We start from the raw sequence: 26330 nt of genomic DNA on the forward strand, positions 1-26330 counted from the left end.
GTACACTCCCGAAACAGTTGTAGGTGCAGCTTCGTCGTAGGATCAAACTGATCGAAGTCTCCAAATATAATAAATAAATAAACGGCTTTAAATATTTGTATAATATCACAATTTGTAAAATTATAATAATTTGTATTTATAATTCAAAGAAAATAAAAAAAAATACCTAGTCTTGTTATAAGTTTGGTAAAATGGAAAAGAACATTTTAGTATCGAGTAGTACTCAACAATATTATTTGTATTACCTATTTAATATTTATACATGATTTTATTTTAATTGGTTACAGACATATGAAATCTGAAAGGAGGGGGGCAATTTTTTTTTAGTTCATATATTAGATTTGCAATTAAAATCATGACAAATTGACGAATTTGAAAATAACAAAATTGTTCAAAAAGAGGGGCTACGGTCCCTTGGGCACCCTGGGTATGCACCAGGTCGCACCCTCTGCGTCAAATGTCTGGACACGCCTATAATCGGAGAAAAACCAGGGAATTCGATTTGTTGTATTTGGTCATCTACTCGCCAATGAGCAGGTAAGCAGGTTTACTATATTCTCCATGGTGACAAAAAGAAAAGAAAGGTGGGCAAGAGGGTTACTTTAATTTGAATTGTATATCGACAATTATTAATAATTATATGCGAAAAACGATTCTGAGCGACAACACTCTGTCTGTAACCCCCAATATATTTATTTTTAATGTTATTTTACATATTTTTATCTATCTATATTTCTACTAGTAAAACTGTAAGTTTCGCTAATATCTCGAAAATGTCATTATGTATAGTTTTAGACATAATAATATACAACATGGTAGAAAATTGCGAGCAAGTATATAGATGTATACGATGATTGGATTGTGAAGAAGTATTGAAGCAACTCACGCGTCCGACCGAAATATAACAGTAGGTATCAGTTTTATTATTCATGCCAATTATTACGAACGAAAGCCCACTCGTTTAAGACCAAAGTAGTTGACATATTATGAATTCAAAATATTATGTATTATGTATACGTACATATATTATGCATTCGGTGGACGACTAGAAATCGGCGACAACCGATACTCTCATACCACGATATCATGTTAAATTTTTTTACACCCCTGCTCGGTATCGGGTGTCGAACACGGGTATATGCCTATGCGCAGTCCAATCAATTTATCGATAGTAATTTTAAGTATACTGCAGCAGGCACCAAAAATTATATAAATAGTATAAAATTAATCGAAACATTCTCAAAATATCATTGGTTATTTAAATAATAAAATAAATAATGGAGAAAAGTTTCAAGTCCCTATACGAATAATATTTTTTGAACTATAATAAAATTATTAAAATAGTTATTTTTTATTTAAATGTCCGGTCAATGTTTTGACATATAATTATATTTATCATATTCATATAATATTATATTATATTATATTCATATAATTATCTATAAAAAAAAAATCGCACAATAAGTATGCGTATTTTTTTTATAATTTTAATGATGGTATAAGAAAAACTTATAAGGAACCTTTTATTAGATATTCAACCATGGTTGAACTAATACATTTTAAAATGTAATACTTACATAACCACGAGATAATTTGCAAATTTCAGTGATTTCAAAAGTATTTTGTCAAAATTATTAATTTTCTTTAGCTAATCATTGCTATAACAAAGATACTACTTATATCTAATATCTATAGTAGTGTTTAATTACGGTACATCGCAAACCCCAAATTATTTGATTACAATATTGATATAGGTTCCTACAAAAGTTACTTTTTTCGATCGATGCTTCTCCATAAAAATATATTATTATTTTAGGTGTGGTATACAACACATACACCATTATAATTTAAAAACTAATAAAATACGAGTCCTATGCTCGGGGTGCTTTTATCTTTCTTCCCACATATAACTTTCAACCAACTCAATTCTATCTCCGTAGTCATAGTAATATAATACCGATGCTGTTCTATTTAAAGTATCTCTATATATGACTCTATTATAATATGAACAAATACCAAACGACAAAAATGCACGATAACACTATTAGGTACTTACAATATTGTTATTGGTCGTGCCATACATTTACTGAGGTTTTACTTGTATTTTTAAAACCTGTACACTATCGATAAGTACACAGTATAGCTGCAGATAGACCATACAAAAAAAAACCCCGATACTATATTTTAACGTACGACGAAAATTGTGAAAATTATATCTATACATAGGATATGCATGGATAGTATAATTTAAGAAAACTTTAATAATGTCATGACGTATACTATACCAAAAACAATATTTTGAAAAATTAGAACGTTTCAAATTAAATTACCCTAAAAAAATATTAATATTTCAAAATATTTTAAAAATAAACTACTTAGATAGACTTTTTAGAATCAAAGTTTAAAATTTTCGATACGTATAAAAGAAAAAATGTTTAAATATTGATCAGAACAAAAGTTAATTAAATTGTCAGGTCTTTCGGTCGCACTGTATACAATATTATGTGTACATTATAATAATATTTATGTAAATGTGACAAATTCAAAACAATTGCCTGAGACTCTGAGAGGTAGGTAGGTACCTACATCATATTATTATGGATTTGTCGAATTCTTATAAGGAGTCTGAAATTAATAATATGGGTGACTACTTAATGTATCCTAGTTATCTTGACACCCAGTGTGTAATCATCGGTCAGGAGCTGATAAAGAGTCAAAATAACTGCACAACACTTTATTTTGTACTCCATTTTCTTCCGTGACAACATTATTTCGAATATTATATAAATTATCGACTCGCGTAAACGGTTAGTATAATAATATATTAAAATTCTAGTTCGGAATTTTGTCACATGTACACACATAATATAAGGACATACATTAGATATATACACTATATAATTGGTTTATGATATATAAACCTACTATGGTTATTCACTCACCTCGAGACTACAACGGTATAAAATCGGCCGAGTTTATAGATTAAATAACTAAATACATTAATATTTAATTTATGACCTCACTATGAAATTCACGGATTGACGCGTTTGGAAAGTTGTCACCGTAACATTTACCAGCTAAATCCGGGGAGGTTCTAACCCCACACGATCCAACTACGGTATAAGCTCTGGCCCATGGCCGAGGTTTCGAGGCGATAGCCGACTCTATTGTTTGCGTTGTACACAATATATTATATCATGACAAGTGGTTAACCACGATATTTTTCGTCCATCAGTCATTGAAAAAATCGTCGGGGTCGTTTTCTCTACGTTCATCCCCACCGACAGATCGAACCGTTTTCCATAATATTATTTTTTTATCGCGAAAACTAATTTATAATATTATAGGATTACTCTAGCTGTGACGACATTTTGACCGCGAATCTACAACCAAACATTTTTGGGTCACCGTTTGCACGTCCGTATTATATTGGCGATCACTAGCTCCGGCTCGATGACGATTAGCGTTTTCCTAGGATTACACGCACATTATTGGCATAGGCTCAAATAACGTTTGAGATTTGAGGGTACTGACACCTTATACTGATATTGAATAAGCTTGGAGAAAAAAATCATGAAATGTTTGTGCGGGCTTAGCCCCTAAAGCCTCCTCCCTTTTTCCACTTATACGCACGTTGTCGGTACCATCACACGATTGCGTAACGACGATTTTCGGTACCTATATCACTAAAACTTGCGTTGCAATATCAAAATATCAAATATATAATAATATAGCCTACACACCCTTTATCGCGAGTCGCCTTCGGTTCGCCGTTAAATTATTTTAAGCCGCGGTAAAAACGCAACGGAATCTCGGAAGTGTGAAAAACGTTGAAAAACCGCGCTGGTCGTGGACGACATATCTCCTCACAGCGGCGACGACTGGGTCGGTTGGATCTGGCGGCTGACAGATGGCGGAGCGGTCTGCACCGACGCGGCGCGGAGTGGGAAAACGCGTACACATTTTAGATCCGGACGACGGCGGCGGCTGCGCACCTGCGCGCGCTCGGCGAACCGCCACCTCCGCCGCCCACCGCCACCGATGTCTTCCGCCGCCGCACCACTCGTCCCGGGCCCCACTCGGTCGCGTCGTACACGACATTCCTGCGACGAGCCAGCGACACGTCGGTCGTTCCCCGCACATCTAGTCCACCGGCACACAACATTTATATATATATATTATATATACGTTTGTATATGTATATAAGTATAACAGTCGTTTACGGCACACGCACACACGGACGCTAGAGCGCACGCGCACGCACGCATACTATACGACCTCCGACTGCAGAGACCGGGTGTAGTGGGTATAATACCGTACCTCGTCGTCGTCAGTAGTATTCGGACGGCCGTTCGGTTCGAGAACAGTTATACATAGCAACGTCATAGTAATAATATTGTAACAATAATAATATCGTCTCCGCCGGTTCGTCTTCGCCGCCGCCGTGTTTCGCATCGATTTCATTTCGGTCGTTTCCATTTGCAGCTCATTTTATTTTTTGTTGCCAACCAACGGCCAAGCGGCACCCGTCCGCCCGAGTGCTTTCGGACGCGCGCTATAACGCGACATCGACCGCCGCTGCAACCATGCGGGCCGTCGTCCTGTGCGCAGCCCTGTTCGTCGCTCCGCTGTACGCCCTAACTCTCAAGGTAAGTGAATCACGGTCCTTTTAATATAACGGGCAGTAGTGTGGGTAGTGTGGGTACCCGTATGTAGAGTGTGTGTGGTAAACGTCTGTCGTGGCGTCATTTTCGTCGTTCGCTTGGGTAGTACACTCGACAAGGTGGCCATTTGACGCGTCCTATTTTAAAAAACGGCCCGTCGGTACGGTGGTTGGTGTGATCGACTTGACTTTTACCATCGGAATGTACTTAACCCTCGCCACATGAATTTGTTTGTGTTTTGTATCTAAATCATTTGCATAGGTTGATTGGATAATATAAAACAGTGATAGTATATAAATTATAAGTAGGTACAATTGTTTTTATTAAGTATTAATATAATATTGTTATTCTATGTAGTGAGTACCTATTATTATGTGAAATTCTTATAGGGATTATGCGGTCACTTTTATATCTTAAAATAATGAGTGTATAATAAATATCTGAATTGATCAAAGAACTTACCATTTTAAAATTAAGACAAAAAAGTTACAAGCTGTACAAACTATGATCTAAGTGCTGGCCAAATTTTTGTTCCCTGAAATGACTCCTTAATCTGCTCCTGATTTGATATCAAGTACATGCACATTTTGGCGACTGCGCTATCAGCGGATCACGATAGTATAACAACGACAACCGAGTGATTTTTTTCCAGACGAACAGAAAATAATCAAGCAAACAGTTATTAGCAGGTATAGATATATCGTATATATCGTGTGTTAGTAATGTCAATAGCGTGTGTGGGTAGTAATTTTTTTCTCGATGACCCGAAAACCAGATAAAACGGTCCACCGAGACAACCCTCGTAATGCAATTATAATGGTAGCATAATAGCCGATATGCGACCGCGACGATGACATCTCCGCTGGTAATGATTATTATTACAATTTGACCGTGGACCGTTTTTTTCATTTTTTGTTGTATACGCAATTAGAATAGAAATAAAAAACGACTGCCATTGTAGTTCATTATTTTATTGTCTTTCGACAACGGCACTGCCACCGGTGTCGCACAAAACGGAGGTAGATGACAAAAATAACACCCTCATTAAAGATGTTTTACTTGGCGAAAACAATGAGTTTTTGCTTACGCAGAAATACCTATGTTTCATATCCAACGTATAATAACGTAGCCGGTGTATATTTTTGCAAGCTGTACCTATACACCCGCTGTTGTAGTGCTGTACTGTCTGGAGTAAAACAATGCTTATGGTATTAATATATGTCAGACGAACGTTGTGAATAGTATTATATTATTACACATATAAAACCGGTTAGTAAGCGTATGCTCTTTTTCACCATCTGCTCGTCATGGAACTCGATGTGACGACCAGCCGAAAAACGACAGATTGCAATAATAATTAGGATACAGGAAAATCACGTGCTCGTAATTGAGCCGAAGCAACGAGTTATTTGTCGTTTTGCAGGAACGCGTGAAGAATTAGTCAGTTTTGACCATAGGTATCCTGCAGCTCTTGCCATTAAAATAATAATAATAACATTATAATTGACGATTTATATCGTACATCTGCCGGTTTTATCGTTAACAATGTTTACTGATACTTCGAAATATTGTTAGTGTATAGCATGTAGCATAATAATTTATCGCAAAGAAGTCAACAACAATTTAAATTTATAATATTTAATTTTTTTCATAATTAAAAACGTGATATCTTATTATGTCAGTAAGTTATCTTTTTAGACTGCATTTTCAATCATCGCGTCTATGCATTTGGTTGATTTTCATATCAGGTGCAATACCAGACGGCTATGGTTTCCGAGCATTTCAAAATTCATTACAGACGTCCCTGAACAAACTCAAAAGGAAACGACGCATTTCGTTTTTCTTTTCATTTTCATCTCATAAATGATGTAGCCGTACAGAACAATATGTGCGCGCGTCTCTATGTAGGTAATCAACTATTGAATACAAGCTCTTATACAACGTTATTGTACGACGTTTCTTTTTATATTTTTTTCCGTTGGCGAACGTACCGGAGATTAAGAATTCCCCGATGTAATTCCTTCGAGTTTCAACTGTACCCGAGAGGACGCTTCATTACTTACAGAGGGAAGTTTATCGAGGCACCGCCGAGATTAATATTTTTCGTTTCCACTAAAAACCCCGTCAACGATCCGTATATATATATATATATAAGTACACCGATAGTTTTCTACAATATGTTACGTAGTATCGTGTGGGAAGTAATGTACGAAAATATAGAGAGAAACTTGGCCGTTTTCTTATAATAATGCGTACAGTGCATCGATGATTTTTATTCCCGAGAATTATTATCTTAAATCGTTACAACGCATAAAATAGACAAGAAATAGAAGCGATTTCAATAAATATATTGCGTACCTATATATTATATTATATTTGGCCGTGAATGGTACACGATTATTGTAAATTTTGTATATTTATTCGTAGGCATCGATTACATTTTGATGGATACGTCATTTTAAGTAATTGCATTAAATATTGTTGCAAACAAATTCGTTCGAGAACACTATAGTGGGGGTGATAATGGTGGTGGAAACGCTGCTGATGCGTTGGATCTGGTCGGAAACGTTCGGCACGTGTGTTTGACTAATAACAATAATAATATTACCAGCGGGGTGGCGCGCGGCGTAGGTATGCGAGTATACTTCGGCGGGGAGCGGCGACTCTTACTCGAGCAGTGGTGGTGGTGGTGGTGGTGGTGGTCAGTGAAGGTGACGGTTTACGACGAAGGGTGAATCGTCGCTGTTCTAAGGTAGATGGTCGCGTGTGTGTGTGTATGTGTGTGTCAGTCATGTGTGTATGGGTGGGGATGGATAAAACGTTTAATGCAAAAAGAGAAGAATGCGATGCGTTGCCCGCACCACGACGACAGCGTCCCTTTTCCGTCGTCGTCGTCGTCGTCGTCGTAACCTGAGGGGCTCGATTATTAAATTTCACCCGGCGGCAAAACACTGTCGGCGGTGGCGGCGGCGGCAATAGCCTGACTCGCGGGGGTTGTTTTCCACATGTGCGTGCGGAGGGCGCGCGGGACAATCAATATTTCCCGACGTTGCCACGGCAAGCACCACTCGCTCCAAACACCACCCACCGAACACCCCCTCGCATCATCCCTTGTCTCACAGGGTGTAAGCACTGGTGAGGGGCGGTGCCTAACGTCTTGACGCGCGTGGACGGCAACCGCAGGGTAATTACAGAGAGCCTCGGCGACTGTTTTTTTCTATTCTCTACGCTTTCTTCATTCTTTCCATTTTTTCTCCACTTCTCACATACACTATCTCTCCTCTCTCTCTCCCTCCTTCTCTTTCTTCTCTCCCGTGGTTTTCTTATTTTTCCACAAGCCTTTCCCCCCATTACGCAGACACCCAAATGGCATAATATATAATAAATTATTTCGCTATAACTGTTTAGGGACCCATCTGGTCCATACCAAAGCTTGAAGTTAATATAATAATGCGATCAGCATAATAATTTATATCGTGTACAACTCGCTAAAATAACAGGTTTGACATTCAATGTAACAATTATTAAAAAATAACAAATATAAACACTATACTTAATCGCGTTTTCTTTAAGTGCTCGCTATTTAGTCTTCCGGCTGGCTCTTTTGTATGCATCAGCAGCTTTGTAATAGAGTTGTTTATTTATTTACTTTATAAGTATACATTCATCGATAATAATACTTATATTATAATTTATGATATTGTGTTGCACCATCGTTCAGTGACTACGATAATTATTATTATGGTATATTTCCCTTACACGCATATATTAGGTTCTTACTCGACCCCATCGACATGTAGATTTAAATTCTTTAGAGGAGTCGATCTAAAGTAGACGTACGATTTTCACGAACTATACCTAGATAGTAATATAGTCATTAATTAAATATATATTATTGGGACGTCGTTCGTAATGTCTGACAAATATCGCAACACCTATCGACTGTTTTTACGGGTTAACCGTCGTTATACTTACTTGCACCACATGTACCTATAATATTATGTTAGCTCCTATATATAATACTATCATCTATCGTATACCACATTTAGCATGACATATATGAATAAGTATACAGGATATATGGATGATATGTCGTTATACCGTTGTGCAATCTTACTGTTTCAATCGTGTTTTTTGTTTTTCCATCCATTTGTTTTATATTTTATAACAAAATGAAACTTTATCTTTCGACTTCCTGTCTCGTCGTCATCGATCGCACCTATATAACATAATATAGATCAGCAAACAAGTAAGTGAACATCCCTACTCCCTAGTAGGTTAGTAGGTACCTACAAGCTTTTACAATAATAGTTTTTGTGGCGTTGTTCCTATGTCCAAATTGTGCGTGCTTGAAAATGTCCTTGTAAAATTATAGAGCCATATTGAGTTGTGCTCAGCAACACGCATTAACAAAAATATCCAATAATTTTACAGACGCATTCGCATGGGTGATGGTTATTACAATAAATCGGCCAAAGAAAACTACGTGTAACATAACACAAAAAGTTTCTAGATTATTGTATGTGTTTGATATAATATTATGTATAATACCTATGTTGTGGATTATCCACGGTTCTTTGACTATGATGGTGGCAGATAAAAAAAAAAAAATAAAAAAGTCTATTTAACAACAACTCGTGGCCTTTTTTATGACAAAATAATAATATGACAATATTGTACCTATATATTATATATTATTATAATAATAAAGCGACGACCTGTTTGCGATAACGTGCGCTCAGTGCAATTACCGTGTTTGGAGTTATTGGTGTAGAAACCAGAGAGGTTTTTTTTCCTTATCTAAGTTCCACTATCGGATTTACGACAATTTTATCACCGTTTAATCGGCAGCTGTCGTAGAACCATCCTGCTGTTTCATTACTAAATCATATTACAGTATTACCTACTGTGCCGTTAATTTACGAGTGAAAGTTTCGAAAACCATTTAATATTCAAAAATTTTCAATCGCCTCGAAGTTTGACAAAACAATAACTATTATTATAGGAGGTCCATAGTGAGCATTAACATTTTATCGCACATTATAATGAGGGATAATTATATCTAATATATTATCCCCTTTTGAAACTAAAAATACAAATTTATAAATTCACACCTTTTTGGTCATGAATATGCAATTGATTAGGTACCTACTTGCATCCCGTATCCGCACAGTTATGTGTAAGACGTCATTACGGTTTTGTTTTGTGTATTGATCTGTTGCTTTCTTTGTCACCGTTCAGAATTTATTATATAAGTCCCTGTTACCCGATAATAATGTTTAATACCTCCTCTGTCGTTTGTATTAGTGTTATTTGTTAGGATTTGTTCACAGTAGCTCTTAGCTTTTTGATGACGTCATAGTAATTAAACCACATCTCAGTGGTCTAAAATCTAAATTGGAAAGGGTCCAAAGCGACTTTGTCAGTCGCATTTTCTTGAAATTTAATTTTGATTAAAACTTCCAGAAATGCGAAATCCATTTTCTCTATATCATTCATCGACGTAACGTTGTGGCCTATTTTTATCTTCATAAATCCATTATTATAAATTATAATAGGCGTTCATTTTTAATTTTTACGTTGAAAGAAGTTTAATATATTATTATGTTGCAAAATGCTAACCTACCTAATATATCGGTTGTTTATTACTTCATAAGCTTATAGACCGGCTTTTTTCCACACTTCCAGCCGGTTATGTCTAATATTATTTTTTTTTCGAATTAACTTTTTGGATCGTTGTTGTTGACATATTTTTTTCAGTACTTAATATTAATAAACATATTTCATTGTTTGTCTTCCTAGAAAGCCAATAAGCAGAATATTTCTATATTTAGTTATTTTATCGCGTCCGCCGAACCGCCGCAACACCTACGACACCATGATAATAATTACGTCAAATAAAGCAATATGTAAATAACATATTGTGTATTTTACATACCTAATATTTACTTATTTACACAAAAATTATGTATGTTTACCGTATGAATATTAAAATATATACTTAATTTATATTCTTGTAATCAAAGCCCATTTGTTTAGTATAATGTGTTTTAACTATGCATATAAGTATATTACTTAAGAGCAGTCAGACCGTATTAGACCAATTTCAGAAACCGCAGTAATGGACTTATTGTAAGACAATTATTGCACAGAATCGATTTCAAATAATTTACAGTGATTTTGTCTAAAAATTGCCACTAAAATTAAACCGAAACAAATACGACTAGCTTTGCTGTAAACTAGGTCTAAAGCATGCCTCGTCAGTCGTTATTGAGCAAGCACATTTTTAGCAAATTGATTTATGTAGATGTGTTCTAACTATATCGATACAATTTTCCACAAAAAACTGTATGCTCCTAAACGTGATGACACAAACAAAACAGTTTTTAAATAATAATATACAATGACCATCACATAAAGATTAATTAAGAATTTTAAATATACTATGCTATTCGGATTTTTCTTAAAATATATTATAAACGTGTAAAAAATGAATTAATAATTTAATATCGATGTAAAATTGTTTAAATTAACAAACAAAAATAAATTACAACTATTATAGGTATAGTTACCATAATAGTATAGGTAACTATTTATTCAGTAGTTATTTTATTTCTTAAGATTTGCACCTATAGGGTATAAGATTTATATAATTTCCTTTAAATTTTAATTATATTATTATAATAATCTACCAATTTTTGGGGACAGTATTATAATTATTTCTTAAAAATTTAAGCTCCTGCCTACTTCAGTGCTTCGAAATTAAAAATTGACATGAATATAATTTATCATCAGAAGAGTTTGATTTTATACATTTTGTATTATAAACAATCTATTAAATTGTAAAAATATTATACATTTAACCAACAGCAACAACAATAATAATTGTTAGTTTTTATTTTATACTCGTTTCATTTAGTTATTGTAATAGATTACAACTTTTTAATCTACACCGCCATCATTCAATGTCTCAGAGAGTATTATTTTATTATACTTAACAATGTACGTATTAACGTGGATCAATACGAATAACAACCTTGATTTTAAGCACTTACAATCCATTAGTGACATAACGTCATCAATTTATAAATATTTTAAAGTAAAAAGCATCGGAGAAGGAAAAAAAGGAGAAAAAAAAGTCGTTAAAATGATCGAATTACCACCTTCGAGTCTCGCGAGAGTGGGCATACACTTTTTATACGTACAATAATTACAATCGATTTTTTTTAAAGGTGACATTTCGAACGTCGTTAGGTAATAACTATATAACTGTTATGACAGTTGACGTTTAAAACGATTAAAATAATTATTTACGTTAAGTTTAAAGAGACGTCATGTATAAACGGCGGATAGCGATAACCAACTTAATGGTACCTACCATATAATATTATATAGAGTCGGCGGTGTCCTGATTGAGCGATTCAGCTAAATAATAATTGCGAGAGATTTGAATAATCTCTGCAGTCGATGCAAATATTATGTTCGATGGTCGCACAACCTCGCAGGCGCACTCACCGATTCGTCCTCTTTGGCTATTTATAAACATCGCAATACTTTGGTGCGCCATCAACTCTCTAAGTGGTGTCGTTATAATTTTCTCCAAACTTTGTGGACAGCTCAAGAGAGAATATGATTGTAATTATTGATATTTTGTTTGATTTCATGGAATTTAGTGTGAAGTAGGTACGTACTACATAGTGGCCAAAGGAAAATGAAAACGTATCAAAAAGCGCAGAGTATAAATTGGGGATTGATATTTAAATCAGACACGAACTGTTGATGGAATTGATTAAATTGTATGTTTATAACAGAGAAGTAAAGAACCACAAAGCCATATAAATTGCAAACATTAAAACAGTTATGTCCATATACGCCATTCATTTGCCCGAACACGTTTTGAAAAAATGAGTGACTGAGAGCAAGCGGTGACGGAATGTGGAAGGCACTAGGGGAAATACCACTTGCAGGAAGACCCTGGAAGGTCTACGGACCGATGGCGAGTGGAATTATATTATAGGTAAACGTTGGCGGATAACTGTGGGAGGATACAATAATGTAGATAAATATCGGAATAATAATAAACAAGAATATTGTAATCATGAACCTACGGTGGTTTCAGTATCAACTGCAGTTGTAGTTATACATACAATTTCGTAATTACGTATAATTATAATATAATACAACGCAAACACCGGTAGTTGAACAAACACACACACACACACGAATGCGCTGGCTAGGCGTCAAAACCGTCGTCGCTAGTACCTAAACAACATATTATATGTATTGTATACAGTTTACGGAAAGCCCACCGTATTGTTGTCGTACCCCTCCATCGCTGTGCAATATTATAAGGACGGACCGGACTACGTGCGGACCCTCGTCCGGCAAAGTTTATGCGGTCAGCGATCGCGCTGCAGGTTCGACCTGGTCGAGGAGTGTGGGGATGGGGGGGGGCGAATTGTTAGGGGGAGGAGGAACTAGTTTATGAAACACACAACACTAATTATTATATATAATATTATTATATATTACGATATGATATACGTGTTCACACACACACGCGCGCAAAAGGATTTCTGTACACATTGGCCGGACACGGAGGTGGAGGCGGTATAGACCTGCAGTGTACACGTCAGGAAGTGTATATGTACGCTCGCCGGCGGTAGTCCATTTATTGATTTCCAGCACCCGTTTCCTGTGTGTGTGTGTGCGAGCGTACTGTTTTTTTTCCCATTGTTTTATTTCGGTTATTTTTATACTTTTTTTTCTGTTGTTCGGTTTCTCCCCCCCCCCCCACCACCACCACCACCACAATACAACAACACGCGCGCACACACACAATGAATACGATTTTTTTTTTTCAAACCGTTCGCCGCTGGTAGAGAGATGAGCGAAGTTTAATTTCCACGTCGGAAATCGTATATATGTATATGTGTTGGTCGTATATATATTTTGTATACGATACGATACGCTCGTCGTGTATATAATATAATAGTATATATATAGGTAGGACTGCAACGACAGAGCGGAATGGTACGGGATCGGGCGGCGTGTGGCAGTACGGGCAGAGTCACGTTTCCACGTTCGTGTGTAACACACAAATTAGATTCGACTTTCAGTGGCTTCCGCACGCGCGTGCGACTTACCCGGGCGACGAGAAGAACGACGGCGATGACTACATTATTATTATACGCACAGCGTAGGTTTAATACGCTATTATGTGTATATACCTACCTATATAGGCGTGTCTATATAATATATACAAATACTATATAGGTACCTATATCTATATATATGCATTTGACACGTGTTATTACCTATAATATATAATATATATGTCATATACGACTGATAGTAACGCAGTTACTGTATAATATTCGTGTGACACGGGCAGATCGAAGGCGGAAAATCATACCGAAAGAATATAATATTTAAACGTAGTAGAAATAATATTATATAACTATTGAACGCGCATAATGATGATATTATTGTGACGAGATTGATGTAAAATTAGGCGAAAGATGAGTGCGCCTTTCGACCTATCTTTCTGCGGCGGGTTAGCGTTGTAAGTACTCACTTTTGACTAGTAGCGAAAAAAAAACAAAATACCGTATCTTGCGCAGGCGTTTGAACTCGGAGGTCGACTTTTTGAGGACGATTTGATAGTAAAAGACACAACTGATGCATTCAATTTAGAAATATGAATAGAAGCACCATAAGACTACAGAGACTTGCGTAGGTTGACGCATTTTGTATTATATTATGTGTGTGCTTCTGTTGCTAAGATATAGCGTGTATTTTACGACAATATATCGTAGTTGGATCGATTTTTACAGCCAAAATAGATAGGTGTTATTTTTCTTCTGCAGAGTTGGTTGTTGGGATGTAAACATCACGCTCGTACATTTTTCTTAATTACGGTGTTCCGAACAAACTTACCGCGCTCGGTAGCAGGTCGTTCGACCCGGTTAACTACATATAGTTTATTCTCGTTCACAATATATCTTCCAATAGTTTATCGTGTATATATATATATAGGTATATTATATACGAGTAAATACACGAAAGATAAATTATAAATGAGAATAAACTATGGAGTCGTAGGTACTATATAAATATATTAATTTACTGTCATATACACGCGGATACCTAATATTATATTGTATGCGATTTCGTATACGCTTCTGTACGCCCGTCACTCAATTATTACTTGGGACAGCGTAGGTTGTTTTTCATCTCAATGTTTTTCACCTGGGTAAAAACTCACCCGCGATCGCCAGATTTTAATGACATTAAACATTTCAGCGACTGAATTTAAAAACACCAACACATTAGGAACCTACTAGCTAGGTATATGGAAACAGAGACATGCAGCGTAATTCGTTTATTTTATTTTCACGTGCGCGTATGAAATAATAATAATATATCGTATTATATTTTTTCTCGGAATTTAATAAAATATTGAATAATCACACGACACAAAAATTAATAACCGTAACGTCGGAAAGGTTGAAAGTACAATGTTTGGTATACTATTGACCTAGTACGTGTACAAATATACTCATAACATTCGATTTGGAAAAATGAATTATTGCATTTCATATTATTATATGTAAATTATGAAAAAATATTGTGTTGGTAGCATAATAATATCATTATTGTGTTATGCGTCTTTTGTTTTAACTTTTACGTCAATAATAATATTGTCAACGTAAACAATATTATTTTGACAATGATAATAATATTATGGGGAGATTGTATCTTGCAATACACGTTTGTTTTGTCATCGTCTGTTTGTTTTTGTGCAAAAAAAAAAATAATAAACCGAATTAAATGGCATAGTAGTGAGTTCAGTTTAGAAATTATTTTTTTTGCTCAGCAATCTGTTATGACCGATTATTATTTAGTTCTTATTTGTCTTTATATATAATATTGTATGTACCTAATAGGAGCTGAAATCTTTTTGGTTAGGAGTTTTAATTTGTAAAGATTTTTATACTTGAATGACGAAAAATCTACCACTGATATTATATAATATATACCTAGTAATGATCGGGTATCGACATTTTACAATATAAAAAGATAAAAAGTTGATTTCTGAAAGCGCTCATTACCATTGTTATTATAATATCTATTGCATAATATGAATTCATAAGTTATCGTCATTGTTCGGTTACAATATTAATATAATAATGTTCAGTATCGAAATGATGTGAGTAGTGAAAGAGAGATTAATAATAATATATTTGTATGATAGTTTCATCGTCTCGTGTCGAGATGTGCCCCCTTTATGTCCGCAGATACGGGTTGAATAGGTATTTCAAAAGCCCTGTGCCCTTTGCAGAACGTTTTGGTATAATGTATAATGAACAATATTATATTGTGTTAAAACAATAACGTCATATTTTTTCATTCGACCGGCAATCGCACGTATTATCGCGTCGTTGCATTTTTATTTACGAGCACGTTTTTTAATCGGACATTCGATATTATAATAATATTATTATGATATACTATTAATGCATTAATAATATATATTATAATAAAATAGATCTCTGCATTGTAAATAACATAATACCGGCTACGGCATATATAGGTAGGTATAGGGTATTATGTGATACGTGGCATAAAAATATCACTCACAGTTCGCGTATTTATATAAAAATACGTATTATTATTATAAGTCGAGCTGCTGCAGGTTTTAGCCGGTTTGAAATATCACGCTATATAATATATATATATATATATAATATGTCATATACGTTCGTTATAATAATATAATATAATAACATAATGTCAAAAGCCAAATACGTACCGTATATATATAAAGCTGCCAGCGCACTAAAACATTTATCCCGCGGGATCATCATCAATGACGCTGCTTTGTCTATACGCGTCGGTGGCAGCTATAATCGGGGACTTATTTTTCATGTTCGTTTTTCACTTTTTCGGTTTACCTTTGTGTCCTCCAACTCGTTTTTTTTTCGGCATCGTTCGGGGATTAGTCTAATCAGATTATTACATCGGGTAGTATATTCTATGTGTTTTCCCGGTTTTTTTTATTATTATTCGTTTATGTAACTCAGAAGTTGATTAAATTGTCGGAGTGCCGCGTCGTTGCTGCTAAACCCAATTATATTAATTCACAACACCGTATGTTTTAATACGGCCTTAGAATATATACCCGAGGATTATAATGCAGTATGGGTACTTTTGTCATTAATATGGGCTTTAATATAATTTTAAATAAACAATATTATTGTAGTAGGTACCTCCCTGACTATATACTCATTATACTCGTGCGATACTTTTTACGATAGGCGTATACCTACATAATATTATCATCGCTGCAGTGAATGATATGAAGCTGGTGAGGTGCGACATGCGACTATCGTTCTTTCAACATTTTAACGTTATTTTTCATTTATTATTATTACAATAATAGTATATAGGTACGTTAATCTGGAAAAATGGCATTACATCATTGAACAAAAATGTAAAAAAACATATATATTACTATCTATAAGTACCTATTATATCATAATATTATGTATAATTATTAAACATTAAATATTATAACTTTAATTCGTATTAATAGTATAGTTACCGGCTACTTTAAAATGTGCTAATGAAAATAGTGATTTTTCTTGGTGTCGTTGACTTTTCGATAGCATCGCATTCTAATAATATTACACGTTTATTTCGTTATTTATTGTATAGTATTTTTATGAAGTACCTATTATAGATGGTAAAAAGTTTTTTGATGGTAGCTGCGGTATATACCTACAGACTATTGCGGGGTAATACACCAAACATGCTCTGATGCTCACCCCATTTAACGATGCATTTATTCAAATTCTGATTTTTGCAATTTTTAAGTATGTATATACACTTAAGGCCTAAGGGTCATATTTTAAATTACTTCGTTTTGTTTACTGCCATTTGAGGAGTGTTCTTTGGCCATACAAACTTATTCTTTTCCAAATATTTAAGCACACTTGAAAATTCCGAAAATCGAGGTTTGAACAAACAAATAATATAATTATATCATAATTGAAGGAGAATGGGGGTGAACATGGTCCGTGAATCACATGCAGTACCTATAACGATGAAAACAAAACATAAAACAGTTTCATCTCCATCTGCAGAGCTAAAATTAAACCGTGTGCAACTCGACGGTCTCCTCGTCGGACGTGAAGGATATAATATTATACAGAGCCGGGATGACATATAATACAATTATTATTATTATGAGTATTATCATTATATATTGTTTGGGTGACTACTTCGTGATAACTTTATATCGCGATCCGACAAGCCGGTGCCCACGGTATTCCCCGGTGTCCTATTCAGGGGCCCCGTGTACTTTAATCAAAAGTCTGTACAAAACAGAAGGCGGCAGTGAATTATTACGTGCGGTTAAACAGCATCAGAGCAGCAAACATTTACCGCTCACGGAATTTCATAAAAACTAACACGAGGTATAATACACTGCACAGCGACGACTAGGTACCTCCTATATATATACATATTTAAATGTATAATAATATACGCGCTCGACTTAACCTGCGTAGAGGACAGACACGCCGACGAGAGAGACAGAGAGAGTGTCAGAGAGACGGAATAATCGAGGAAAGCTAGTGGAAGAGACAAAGTATGTACCTACCTACCTACTAAATCTCGATTTGGAACAACTTTGAGTTTAAGCCCTCCGTCTCGTTAAAATTTCATACGCTGTGGCCGCTATGCACTACCCGCTGCACATAAATGTGAAATAGTATACCTAAGTTGAATGTCTATATACTTTGACGAATATATTATCCACATATAATACACGACACAGTCGACACACAGAAAAATATAAATATGAATCGCAACTTTTACGCGTATCACACATTTATTTATTACATTATTATTATTAAACCATGAGAATACTATAATATTAATACATTTTATATATTGCAATATACATGTATTGACGTATTGCATATTATATATTTTGTAAACCAAACAAAAGAATATTACAAGAATAATATTGGGAACACTATTTCGAGCACAGAAATGTTACGTTTCAATGCACTTATAATGACTAATTATTGATAGTACATACGTCAATTTAACGTTATTATTACGAACCAATATATTCAGTGTGAATCGCTTCTATATAATAATATGTGCATTGTCAATAAAAATCGAATTAGAGCAAAATCCAATCAAATATAATTTGCATTAAAAACCGAAATCGCAATAGTTGGACACGGAATATTCGTTATGACGTCTTATTAAATAGGTACTAGATATAATAGTATATTATTATACAAAATATTATTCAGCCGACAGAATTATTATTTATTTTATGGCCGCAACATGTACGCAAACAAAATTTAACATAAAGTTCATATAATTTAATTTATTTTTATTCGCATATACTCATCGGAGGTGATGAAAAAATATTAATTATTACACCTTTACATTTTCACATGGCGTGTGTAATAACTAATAAAATATATTAGAAAAATTATCTTTGGCTAACTTATATTATCAATATATAATCGTTAACTTCAAGGTGAAAGAAACACAAGTCCGGAATGTGTGTATAAAGGTAATATATAAGTCACAGTTTATCCATGGTAGTAGAAAGCAATAAAAAAAATAAAATACTTTAGATTATTCGACTGTATATCACCAAAGTATCTACTACAAAAACCACACCAATAGAAATGTTTTTGTCAAATAACGCGTTAAAGTTTTTTTAAAATAACCATTATATTATCAGTAATTTTGAGCAAACAGATTTTTCGATTTATCGCCATTGTAAAAGAATTGCTATGCGATAAAATAAATTCGTAAAATAAATACGATCACGTCATGTATGTGAAATGTTGTAGTAGTCGCCATAACGATTGTAAAAAATAATGATACAAATTGTATTATTCGCCTAAACATTTATATTTTTAAAACTTATTTCCCGTAAGATAATTGGTATTTTATCACGGACTGGCACGTTATACATTATAGCCATAGCATCGAGATTTTTTTTTTTTTATGATAAACCGATTTAATTAATAACGGAGCGACAGTTGACATGTATATTTAGTAGCCTGTCTCCGACACCCTTCGATAGTAATTATTATATGTCCATTGAATAGCGGAATATGAACGGATCCAATATCTGGGTACCAACGCCGTCGGTACGAAAATAGGTCACTTCTATAGAGAGTTCATTGCAGCTGAGTACCTACCTATATACCGAAGTCGTCGTGAAATTAAACGTTTTACCATAATGTATGCAGAATATTATCACTATTATTGTGATAAACCGTATGCGATTGTTATTATCAGCCGTCTATCACTATAAATTCGTATAATATTATTCGGTGATCGCTGCAGTGCATCATATTGCTTGATAATAATGTTATATAATATATATAGTTTTCATAATATACTTATACTAAATACACATATATATAGGTATATCATCTGAAACCGTGTACGAATTATTATACCTATACCACGGTTATGACCAGTGGCGTATTTTGTATGTTTTTTTGGGGGGTGTCCAGATAATATAAGTATAAACTTATTCGTTAATTGGTTGCAATATTTCTCTGTTTTACATCTACTATCACTAAGTTCATAATATACTTATCAAATATTGTAATTTTTTATTTATTTAATTATAAGTAGTAATTTTTATGTAATTTAAATCATACATGTATAAAATACCTACTGTATATCTGAAATAATTATAATACAAAAATTGTATTTTCTAGGTCATATTAGTTTTACAATTAAAAATGCATAATGGGTGATTATTTTAGGTCTAACGCTCAAGTGAATATGTGATCCTAGTCTTAATACTTAAATAATAATAAAGCAACGAGAACAAATGACTTAAAAATATTATAATTCTATATAATTTAGATAAAGAATATTATGTAATATGCCTATTATTAGTTTAAAAAATACTTAATTATAATGTTTTAATTTTAATAAATATTAATTTACGAATTATGTGCACTTGTGAAAAATAAATATTAGGCATAAATAATATAGGTACTCCTCACCAATGACAATAATATGATAATATTGGAAATCGGTAAAGAAGACCAAGGAAAAAAAGAACACGGAAAAAAAGAACAATTTTTTTTTTTATTGCAGATGAGTGTACCGAAGTCGTCGTGGAATTAAACGTTTTACCATAATGTATGCAGAAGATTAGGTATCACTGTTATTGTGATAAACCGTATACGATTGTTATTATCAGCCGTCTATCCCTATAAGTTCGTATAATATTATTCGGCGATCGCTGCAGTGCATCGTATTGCTTGACAATAATGTTATGTAATATGTATAGTTTTCATAGGTTTTCATATTATACTTATACTAAATAAACATATATAGGTATATCATCTGAAATAGTGTACGAATTATTATACTTATACCACGGTTATGATCACAGCGGTTGTAATCATCTACCGGATCTGTATAATATTTCTAATTGGTGGGCGATCATAATACCTAATAAAATATTGTATTGTGACGTTTTGTAAACAACGCGTAGGTAATTACACGACGAAAATTGAATGACTATATAGGTGCGCCAAGACGTGCCTTTAACATGATAATAAATGAAAAATAAAATGTTTTACGATGAGACGTCGACGCAGGTGCAGATTATTATTATAAAGCTTACGACGATCTGAATATTATAAAATAAACAATATATCAAAACCACTATAAAATTTATATAATATCATACCTAATATAATATAACGAGTAATGAATAATGATAGTTATATGCGCACGTGGGTTGGAACGGGCGATCGACGGTCTGTATAAAATATTATAATATTTAAACGTTTATTGGATAATGGTCGTAATTTTAACTCTTACTACGATCGATGCATTATGATAATAATAATAAAATAATATCGTCGGAAAATAATCGTATACATTTGAACATTTCAAAAAACTTTTGATTTTCCCGCACAACATCGAGTATGAAGGTACACGGAGCTATTACTGAACGACTAGGTACACGTGTTTCTATACCTACCTATTTTAACTATTTTGTATAAAACGATAAACTATTATTCTTGTTAGCGGAGAAGAGTTATATACATCGGCTAAGGACGACTAAACTGTGAATAATAATAGTTTACCCGATAATGGTCATCATTTTCACTCATATTACGTTCGGTGGATATAATAATAATATAATATTATATCGTTGAAAAACGATTTTATACATTTCGGAAAACTTTTGCGGTAATTTTGATTTTCGCAACACCGTATGATACGGTATAATACGAATAATACGAAGCTACAATAACGATTTGCTGCATGACTAGGTGTGCGTTTACTTATGTATATAACGATGAATAAATTATTCTTGTGAGTGGAGAAGACGTCGGCCGAGGACGCTTATACAGCAAATGATAATAGTTTACCCGATAATCGTAGTAATTTTCACTCATATCACGATCGGCGCATAATAATAATATCATCGGAAAATAATCGTTTACATTTCGGAAAACTTTGGTGGTTATTTTAATTTTCCCAACATTGTATATTAAGTTATACGAAGCTACAACACCGATCCGCCACACGGTGAGGTAAGCTTGTGCCTATATATTACATAGAACGATGAATTATTATTCTTGTGGGTGGAGAAGAGCTACACATTGGCTGAGGACGACTATACAGCGAATAATAATAATAATAATCGAATACCCCTCAGGTTATAGTTTACTTTGATCCGTCAGATACCTTATTAAATTTAACCAATCGAGATTCCGCCGCCGCCACCACAACCACCACCGGCCGATCAAAGAAAAGCCCCGTTAAACGCGTTCGCCGATTTCATACATAATATTATTATTATAATGAACGCCGCCGCCGCCGCCGCGATGAAGATGAGACGAATAAATTGGAGGAGACAAAAATTACAATACAGTGAATTTGCGTTGAGCCTCCTCTGCGTGCAAGTAACTGTTGCTTTGACGACTTAAGTCGTAATTACCAGTATTATTACAAGTCGTACGACTCAATAGAACGCGTAGCCCATTATAATAATATGTTACACTCTAAAAAATTATAATATTATAATATAAGCGACCGGTCAACAGTCATCGTCTAACGAAGGGAATATCGAATATTATTATGGAGGTATTATTGTGTTTTAATAACTATAAAATAATTTATTTACTACTTTTTTTCCACGGAGAAAACAAAATATTTACCAGGTGTCTTTCATGTACCTACGTCAAGCACACGTGCGGATTCCGCCAATGTCTTAAACGGAAATAGATAATATTGAGAGATTTTTTATAACAGTACATAGAAACGAATAAAATGCATGGATCATATTATTAGGTATATTAATATTTAAGTATTCATATTATTTCAATTTTCCAATTTTTGAAATCTGTTTGTTGTATTTTTTAATACCATTTATGTAAGTATACTATATTATTATACGATTTCAACTTAATCCTCCTGTGGTCCGAAACCCTAATAGTATTTGAGTAAAATATAGTTACTATACGGTCGTGTCTGCTCGAAATATGTAAAACAAAGGCCATTTCGTTTACTGCGCCAACGCAGAATTAGATAGATATACCTACCAACCTAAAAGTGTAATGGACTGTGGACGTTAAATAAATCTAATCCAAATATATACCTACTCTTCTGATTGCTTAATGCATTATACGCACTGAAGTGAGATCTCGGAACGTGGCTTTGCAATTTCCTGAAGTTAATCCTACTTTTTGTCCTCCCCCCACACACACACACACACAGTTGTCGGTGTATATATATATTTATATAATATAATATATCAAAACACACAAATACACTTTGCAGTTGACCAGGTCTTAAACTACAAGAAAAATAAAAACGTACTGGATTTGATTTTCTTCCATTTTTCCTCGTTTAAAAAGAAAATCGCTCGAACAACCACCAACTACCGTCGTGCATTTAGGAATTCTATATTTTATATAATAATATTATTATCGTACGTATCCAATATTGGTGCCTTTTATGTCCGTCAGACCGTCATCACGACTTTTGTTGCCATGGTTACTATTGTAGCAATATAGGTACTGCGCTGTTGATTTTATTTTTCAATATCTATGTGCCCTGCACATCCCTCCACACACACACACATACACACACACACACACACACACACACACACGCTCACACACACATACGCGCGCGTAGTATTTAATATTATTATCGATTGTTAAATTATAATTATATTTTTGAACACCTACCATTGTTTCGCAAATGTATTTCGATATATTTATATATTTTTATATTTTTATCAGATTTATTATATTATGTTATTTTGACAAGTTTAATACAAGTCGTGATTTATTATTATATCATCGTGTATTACACCATTTTAGTAAAATATTATGTCGATTTTAACAAAAATAAATAAATTACCAAGTGCTGCTATTGTAATAATATATATAGGTACCTATTATACTGTATAGTGTCATTAATTATTATTATTATTATTCATATTCCAATGTAGACTCATAAATTACGCATATAGAAACCTGGAAAGTGCATATATATATATAATGTATTTCGTGCAAACGCAGAGAGTGATTTTCTTTGCCTACCCTCCTAGTTGTTTTTAACGCTATATGTGTGTACAGGTATTTGACACGTCGGTTATTGAAAACGTTGTTTCGCAGCATTGTTTGTCGGTAGATTTTCACCACGGTCCGTATTTTGCTTATTTTACTGAAAGAACGGACGTTTTGCACGCACCATTAACCTTTGAAACCTTCTCTGGCTTTCACGTGCCATATAGGTTATAATTTCCTCCCTCACTCTGTCAATACAACTCTTCGTCCCTCGCACCGCGGTGCCGATAGACCAATCCTTTCATGGTCTGCTGAATTTTAGACGCTCCAATTCGCACCGATCAATTCCGCGGGTCCCGTGGTACCTATATAAACGCCGTAAGCTGTATCTACCTATATAATATAATATTATAATTCGTATTGTGCCGCACAAGCGTGTTTCGCTCGATCACAATATTTTCGGTTGTCGCTGTCTTATTATCTTCCATACCGAATAATAATAAATACCCAGCGTTGGACATTTGACCTTATTCCAAGACAGTTTTACAGGTTATTTTTTCATATACTCGGCAGTATTAAATCATTTATGTTATTCTAAATCTGACCCACGGATAAGATATGGATGATCAGAACTGTAATATTATAATATACTAAAGCCGCTTAATACGATACATAATATGTCATAAATTGCGGATATCAACGGCATACTATATACTATTATAAATAGTCAGAATCGATCAAAGTATATATAAATATTAAAATATAGCAACTGCAGAGGAACAGACGATGCGAAATTGCGTTCAGAATAATTACTCTCAACATACCTACCGCGTCCATAAGAAAAAAACCGTATCGAGCGCGTGTTGCTCGACGAATCATTAGTTATTTACTGGCCGAAAACCTTGCAAAAATCACTCTGGGCTTTACGTTCACGTATTATTATATATTATTATACTCGCCCATATATTATAATATATAAAAGCGTGCAAGTTTCCGATTCAGTAACACCGTCTCTTGTTATGTTCAAAATCCGGTTAAAAGCTCGGTGGCGGATTAATGCAGATGACTTGTTTTATTAAATTCGTACCTATATGTGCGTAATAATAATATTATGTTTGATAATATGATTGCGGACGCAGAGGAAACGTCCAATGTTCGTATACCTATTTCACGTATATCGTGAAAATAAAACGTTTTGTTATAATATAGAGGCAACATATTATTATTATTATTCTCGTTATCTGCGTCTGTATAATAACAATGATTATTAATATTACTTTAATATGGTATTAATATCAACAATTTATAATAACAATAACGACACGTACATTATATAAAACACGCGCATAGTCGTAAAGGATGCAGAGAGGCTCATATTTCTCGTAGGATATAGGAGACGCGCGTGTGATGGGCGAGAGATGACGTGTGCCGCGCGTATAGTACGACGGGCGAGGGGTAGGCGCACTCGTTGTGCGGAATAAAGTACGCGAGGAGGCTTTCGGTAGAGACGACGCCGCTTTTGTAGATAGTTTTAATTAAAACAGACCGAATGGACCATTGTTTTACGTCATCATCGTGCATATTATACAAATACTACATATATATATATATATATTTAGACTCTAACTCTTTCTCTCACTCTCTCTCGCTCTCTCTATCTCTATTTATCTGTCCTGTCTCGGGGTGATGCGCTGCCGCTGCCGGACGTCTCGAATTAAACCACCCCGTGGCCATTTTCATCCCTCTCTATCTATCTCTATAATGAAGATTTCTTCTACATCTCTGGCATTCGCATTGTGTGTGAGCGCTATAGTGTGTGATGATTTTAACACAATAACACGCAGATAACTAATGACTTGTCGCGCTCGCGTATATAATAGCCAGTCCGAATGCGAGTATCCATCTGTCATCGGTCCGCTGATTGCGTTTCCTCTACTTCCGGTGTACATATATACATTATACACACACACACATTTAGCAGAACTTATACCTACGACCGACCTACCGCAGTGGCTATTAATTATTATATAGTGTGACGTGTACCTACCTGTGTTATAGCTAT

The 26330-nt window shown here is 34.3% G+C and overlaps 1 protein-coding gene across 1 annotated transcript in view; it reads left to right on the plus strand.

Moving 5' to 3' along the window:
• Positions 1 to 4170: 4170 nt before the first annotated feature.
• Positions 4171 to 26330, plus strand: part of LOC100164501 (amyloid-beta-like protein) — a 101711-nt gene continuing 79551 nt past the window's right edge. The window contains 1 exon segment of the mRNA XM_016807561.2: positions 4171 to 4649. Coding sequence (XP_016663050.1) covers positions 4587 to 4649 — 63 coding nt within the window. The 5' untranslated portion in view covers positions 4171 to 4586.

Source organism: Acyrthosiphon pisum, chromosome A1, assembly GCF_005508785.2.
Source record: "Acyrthosiphon pisum isolate AL4f chromosome A1, pea_aphid_22Mar2018_4r6ur, whole genome shotgun sequence".
Taxonomy (NCBI): Eukaryota; Metazoa; Arthropoda; class Insecta; order Hemiptera; family Aphididae; genus Acyrthosiphon; species Acyrthosiphon pisum.